At 40.9% G+C, this 7,342-nt stretch overlaps 1 protein-coding gene across 1 annotated transcript; it reads left to right on the top strand.

Annotated features, from left to right (window-relative positions):
* Positions 1-2,627: 2,627 nt before the first annotated feature.
* LOC114685134 (olfactory receptor 10H1) lies at positions 2,628-3,584 on the top strand. The gene has a single exon (XM_028859752.1). It carries the CDS (start codon positions 2,628-2,630, stop codon positions 3,582-3,584), a length of 957 nt encoding a protein of 318 aa, XP_028715585.1.
* The last annotated feature ends 3,758 nt before the right edge of the window (positions 3,585-7,342 follow it).

Genomic DNA, 7,342 nt, shown 5'->3' with positions numbered 1-7,342 from the left:
TGTGCATGGAACACATACACTGCCACACACATACTCACACATGCACACACCATACCACACAAACACACATGCACACAAATAATAAATTATAGAAGTAATGGTATGGCTGTTGACTAATTTAATCATATTGCACTTCTCTCTCTCTCTCTCTCACACACACACACACACACACACACACACACACACACACACGCAGGCATGCATACATGTACATGTACATACACACATCATGTGCCCCATAGAGTATTCAGTTTTGATTACTCAACCCTCAACCACAAATAATGTTAATAATTCTGCTTATTGCTACTGTATTAACAATAGCAAGGAAATTGAATCAGCTTAGGTGCCCATCAACAGACCAATAAATAGATAATACGAGTAAAGTACATATAGACAATGGAATTTCATTCAGTTATAAAGAAAATAAGGTTATGAAAGCCTCAGGAAAATGAATGGAACTGTGTCTCTTTATATGGGTGTAAGTGTTGGTGGATGCCAGGAAACTAGAAAGGAGCTCATGAAGAAGGGGAAGAGAGGTTGTAAGGGAGAGGGGCAAGGGGGGTAAGAGAACACATGTGGTATCAAAGTGAAAGTGGGAATACTAGACGTCGAAGTGCTTAGTGGTGCTGTGGAGCAGGGAAATGAGCGAGGGCCACCCAAAGCCAAATGTGTATGAAAGTGTCATAAGGAAGCTTGCTACTTTGTGTAGAAAATTTTTAAAGTAGAAAAATAACATTAAGTATTTATTTTAAAACAACCCATCAGAAATATAAGCACTATGTAAAACTCAATGAGAGTAAGCCTAATTATGTCATAGAACTCAATGCTTGTGTTTAGTGACAGACATTTTTATTACCCCAGAAATAAATTCTATACACAGTATCAGTCATGTTCTATTGTCTTTTTGCCTCAGACTCTGGCAACTTTTCATCTGCTTTAGATTCCTATGAGTATGTACACTGATACACTATTCACAGAGGCAAAGTGGACAAAATAATTCAAATGCCCACCAACTGGGTAAGTGTATCCACAGTGAAAATATTGGTTAGCTATGAAAAATGAAGTTATGTGGCTAGAGAGATAGCTCAGTAGTTAAGAGCACTTACTGTGTAAGCACAAGAACCACTGTTTGGATGCTAGCCCTCACATAACAAGTCAGGCATCCTGTGCACCCCTGTAGCTTGTAGCACAGAGAGGAGCAGAAACAGGAGAATCTCATAGCTTGCTGGTTCCCAGGCTAGCCAATAAAGCTTGAACTCCAGGTTCAGGGAGAGATCTTGCCTCAAAGGACTAAGTAGAGTGATAGTCGAGGATACTCTGTTCCCTCTTCTGGCTACCCTGCATGAGCAACCGGCATCACAGCCTACCCCCACAGTTGCAGATACACCACACACATTCACACACTTACATATACAACCACACACTGTTACCATGTAGTTGAACCTTGCAACACAATGCTTAGCAAAAGCTGTCAAACACAGAAGGCCACATATCTCAGAATTCCATTTACATGAACTATGTACAACAGGCAAAACCATGGGACCAGAAAACAGAGGAATGATCTGCTCTTTCAAACTTCACATTGTCTAATCATTACCAAAGATATTGAAATATACTTAAGTGATTCATGTAGAAACATGGAGACCTCATTAAATTCAGATAATTTACTGGGCAAAACCAGCATTTCCTCCACTTATGTAGACTTAAATATGTTTCACCTTCTTGGTTGGCAGCTTTTAAGAAAAATTTAAGAAAAACTTACTATTTCTTTTTTTGATTTTTTTTTCAAGACAGGGTTTGTTTGTGTAGCTTTAGAGCCTGTCCTATATAACTCTCTCTGTAGACCAGGCTGGCCTCAAACTCAGAGATCCATTTGCCTTTGCCTCTGGAGTGTTGGGATTAAAGGTGTGCACTACCACTGCATAGTCTAAAACTCACTACTTCTTACAACAACTTTTGATATGGAGAGAGACACGGAGGAAAAAAGGGTGAAGAAATTTACTGACATGTACAATAGGTAAAGTAGGGATTGAAACTGGTTCTACTGCCTTCTATTTTTCGTCTTTGGGCTGATTGCCTCAGAGCATGCAACCCAAGAGGAATCATTAAATTGATGTACATTAAGTTGGAGATGAACCTTACCAAAGGCCTTATAGCCATGAGTTGGCATAGAGTGGGACACCTGAAACTGGGGAAGAAACCAGGATTTCTCATGAGGAAGTCTAAGGGCAGGAAAGCAATGGTTGGAAGCTCCAATAAAGGAATAGTTACACTGGGGATGAAAGGCAAGGGAACACTTTGGGGCGTATAGTCTAAGAAGTTACTTCAACTGTGGGTTTGAATTAATGGATCTGCCATTTCAACAGCTTCACATTGACATTTGGTCAGCATTTCTACATTCCAATATTCTCAGCAAGAATGCCAAAGACTCTCAAAGTGGGGGTGCAAACAATATCATCTCTATAAATAGGATGGCAGAATTAAGTTATAGGCTATATAGCAGGAGGAACAAGATTAATGTCATCTGTAATCTTCTCAGGCTCAACCCATTGGGTGTGTCCAGGTAGGATAGAAACTGATAACCTTTCTCCATCTAGTAGATGACCTCTCGCTACCTCACCTCAGGCATGGCCTCCATGCAGGGAGCCAATCGCTCAGGAGTGACTGAGTTCATCCTCATTGGCTTCTCTACCTTCCCTCACCTTCAGCTGATGTTCTTCCTGCTGTTCCTGCTCATGTACCTCTTCACACTGCTGGGTAACCTGCTCATCATGGCCACTATCTGGAGTGAACACAGTCTCCACACACCCATGTACCTCTTCTTGTGTGCCCTCTCCATCTCTGAGATTTTCTACACCTTTGCTATCATCCCACGCATGTTGGCTGACCTGCTCTCCACACTTCACTCCATCACCCTTCTGGCCTGTGCCAGCCAGATGTTCTTCTCCTTCACATTTGGCTTCACTCACTCTTTCCTACTCACTGTCATGGGCTATGACCGCTATGTGGCAATCTGTCACCCACTGCGCTACAATGTGCTCATGAGCCCCCGGGGCTGTGCCTGCTTGGTTGCCTGGTCCTGGGTTGGTGGTTCATTCATGGGGACAGTGGTGACAACAGCCATTTTCAACCTCACTTTCTGTGGACCCAATGAGATTCATCATTTTGCTTGCCATGTTCCACCTTTGTTGAAGTTGGCATGTGGAGAGAATGTACTTGTGGTAGCCAGAGGTGTGGGAATGGTGTGCATCACAGCCCTCCTGGAATGCTTTCTCCTCATCCTCCTCTCATATGCCTTCATTGTGGCAGCCATCTTGAAGATACCATCAGCAGAGGGTCGGCACAAGGCTTTCTCCACTTGTGCGTCCCACCTCACAGTGGTGATTGTACACTATGGCTTTGCCTCTGTCATCTACCTCAAGCCCAAGGGTCCCAAGTCTCTAGAAGGAGACACTCTGATGGGTATCACCTACACAGTCCTCACCCCCTTCCTCAGCCCCATCATCTTTAGTCTCAGGAACAAGGAGCTGAAGAATGCCATGAAGAAAGCCTTCCTAAGCAAACTCTATCCAGAGAAAATTTAATGACTTATAAGAAAATTCTTGGGGATAACTAAATTGGTTTATCGAATTTTACTGTTTGAGACAATACTCCATCATTATGTATTTACTTATGATACTTTCATGTTGGTGAAACCTTTATAGTCATATGTAAGTGTACATAAAGAGATAACATCTGGTATTTATTTGAGGATGGAAATAAGTATGAGACAATGGGGGGAAAATTGTATTTGACCATTCTGACCTGCTACAGGACACATTATTAGTACTCAACTTGTCTTACATATTTCTCAGGAGGAATAATACAAGCCTCATGATACTGAACAAACCAGAATGTTGGCTTATGCATTTATTATGAGAACACTTACTGCCCTCTGTCTCCCAAAATCCAGTTATCTACTATCCCCAACAACATATATCCAGAATGCAACAAGAAATGGAAGACTTCATAACATACTTTTGTCTGGTTGTACTAGGTACACATAATCTTTAAATTTACTAAAGACAAACTGGGAGTGGTAGTACATGCCTTTAATCCAAGCACTCTAGAGGCAGAGGTAGGTAATTTTCTGAATTCAAGGCTAGCCTGGCCTACAAAGCAAGTTCCAGGATAGCCAGGACTACATAGAAAAACCCTGTCTCAGAAAAGAAAATAAAAGTTTACTAAAGATTGCCCTTGGTTTATAGCAGAGTAAAAGAAAACACCCTTAATTTCAGAATTGCCAAGAAGTCACAAAGGACAATAAGCAAGGATTGGGGAAATGACTGTTTCCAGTGTGGCTTTGAACTCACAGAGAACCAAACGGATCTCTGCCTCCAGAATGCTAGGATTAAAGGTGTGTGCTACCACTGCCTAAACCTATGTTTAATATAGTGGCTGTTCTATTCTCTGACCCCCAGATAAGTTTATTGTGGCATACAATATATCAACTGCATTTCCCCTTTTTTGTCTAAAATAAAAAAAATTATAGCTAATATAAGAAAAAGTGTATACATTAAATATATACAGTCAAGAATTACATTAACAATGTCTAGTCCATTAACATTTGACAGATTCAGACAAAAACTCCATTATATACATTAACAATGCCCAGTCCATTAACATTTGAAAAATTCAGGCAGAAAAATTTCATTTCTTATCCTATTTAAAACAAGTAGTTCCTTTTTATTTTTTTATTTATTTATTTATTTTTTGGTTTTTCGAGACAGGGTTTCTCTGTGTAGCTTTGCGCCTTTCCTGGAACTCACTTGGTAGCCCAGGCTGGCCTCGAACTCACAGAGATCCGCCTGCCTCTGCCTCCCAAGTGCTGGGATTAAAGGCGTGCGCCACCACCGCCCGGCTAAGTAGTTCCTTTTTAAAAGTAGACTTTTATCTTATCATATCCATATTCTCTATTTTTTCTTTTCTGAGTAGATTCAAAAGTCTACCTTTTATCTTATCATTTCTGTATCTTCCCTTTTTTAAAAATCTACCTTGTATTTTATTATTTCTATATCTTTCCTTTTTTTCTTTTCAGAGTATATTCAATAATCTACCTCTTATCTATATCCTCTTCTTGTCTTTTTCTTTCTTTCTTTTTTTAAATAAGAACCATGACTCTAATCTCCTTTGTTTAGCTTTTCTTTTCCCTGACCATTAACAGTTAATAACTTGTAACCAACCATCGTAAACAATGACAATATCCATAACTCATTAAATGACCAAAAACTATCCACCTTTTGGGAATGTGGGCATCGTGTTCTTAAAATTACTTCCTGCTGTCTGAGGTTAAAAGCATCTTTAGGGAATTCTGAAAAGAAAATTTGGGGTTACATGTCAAGTCCTGGGAGAGTTAGCTGCATCATTTGTCCAGTCTCTGCATGATGGACAAGTGCAGGGTTTGTCTCAAGTCCTTGCTCAAGTAGTCTTTGAATCTGGATCATCTTGGCTAGCCATCTCAAAATTGTCCTGAGCAGTTTGTAGTCCAAAGCAGATCTTTCAGTGGTGTTAATCAGCTTAATGGCTTTATCATAGTCCAGGTGGAATCATCATGGTGAGATCCCGTCATCCTCTTGTAAATTTCAAAGTTACTGTTAGGATTGGTCATGGTTGCCTGCAGAAAATTTTGTTTCTCTTTTTCTTTTTCTTCTTTCTTTCTTTCTTTCTTTCTTTCTTTCTTTCTTTCTTTCTTTCTTTCTTTCTTTCTTTCTTTCTTTTTTTTTGTGCCACCTCTGTGGTTTGGAGCAATCACAGTCTGATAAATGTCTGCCTCTCAGAACCATGAATGTTCTTCCCTAGAAGAGAATATCTTCACAGTAATTTCTTCCCACGATTTGCCTTGCCAAACTTTTCCAAACTGACCTTTGCCGATGCTTTCTTGTAATATGATTGTCCTGGTAAATGTTCTCAGAACAAGCAGCAGTAAACCTTTCATCCCCAGTAACAGCGTCGCTACCGCCATCAACAGGATGAGAAGCAACCAGCAACTTGGAGCAGTAGTTGCCACCTCCATGGTCTCGAAGCCACCGTTTGTGGCCCACTCCTTCTCAGCCGCAGCTTTTCCTCAGCAAGCCTCCCAGGCTAGTCTCAAACTCAGGGTCCTCCTGCCTCTGGTTCCTTCAGCAAATCTTATTGGCATGCACCACCACAAGTAGTGATTGGTGGAGGCATCCAACATTGACTTTTGCCCTCTACATTCTTAAGTGGACCTGCACACACACACACACACACACACACACGCACGCACGCACGCACGCACGCACGCACGCACGCGCTTATAAAAACACACACACACACACACACAAGTGCACGTGTGCACTTACAAACACACACACAGATAAAGAGTAATAATGGGGCTGGCTCAGTTGGTAAGTGCTTTCGGCACAAGCATGAAGACCAACTCAAACTTGATCACTGGCACACAAAAGCTGAACATAGCAGTGTGTATTTGTAATCTTATTACTGGGAGGAAAAGACAGGAGGGTGGATTACTAGAGCTTCCTGACTGGCTAGTTTAGGTAAAGGAGGGAGCTGCTGGTCCAGGAAGAGACTCTGGAGAGAAAAATACAGATGGGGCAGGGGTGTGTGTGTGTGTGGGGGGGGAAGCAGAGGGAAGGAGGGAGGGAGGGGGCCAGGTAAGCAGAGGTAGAGACAGAGACAGAAAAAGAGCAATAAGTGGATTCTCAAAATAAACTAAAGAAACCTTGCATGAATCTCAAATACTTATAGACAGATATTGATGTCTTCATTGTTGATTCAAGTAAAAGCTCCCATTGTGAAATACTGTCTGTTAAGAGTACAGAAACCAGCAGGTAGCTCTATTGAACAAAGACTGATTGTGGGGTCCAGGGTAGAAGTTTATGTCATAGTTCCAAAGGTTAAATGCTTACCAGTTTCTCTACAAAGAGGGACTTCAGATGGTATTTTAATGTGTTAAAATAGCCATTGTCATATAGAGATCGAATAAAAAAGAAACAACACATCACTACTTGTGAAGTATGAATTCAGTCTTTATCATTTGAGCAATGAAATTATTTGGCAATGATATGAAGCTGGAGGCAAGTGGAACAGTTTCACCTAAAACCTGGAATCCCAGAGAAGTATCTTTGCAGAAAATATGCTGCACTTCCTATTTCTGATTGTTCATTCTTTCTACTAATTAGGCCCCTCATCCATACAGACTCTCAAGGTAGGAACAGGACAAATAGAATCTGACTTCCCCATGTGATGAGGTGAAACTGTTGCTTCAGAGATGCAGGATTTTTCAAAGATCACAAAACATCAAAGTTCCCAGTTTCCAGCA

The sequence above is a fragment of the Peromyscus leucopus genome, chromosome 22, assembly GCF_004664715.2.
Source record: "Peromyscus leucopus breed LL Stock chromosome 22, UCI_PerLeu_2.1, whole genome shotgun sequence".
NCBI lineage: Eukaryota > Metazoa > Chordata > Mammalia > Rodentia > Cricetidae > Peromyscus > Peromyscus leucopus.
Note: the sequence above shows the minus strand (reverse complement) of the source record. Positions and strands in the feature narration are given on the sequence as shown.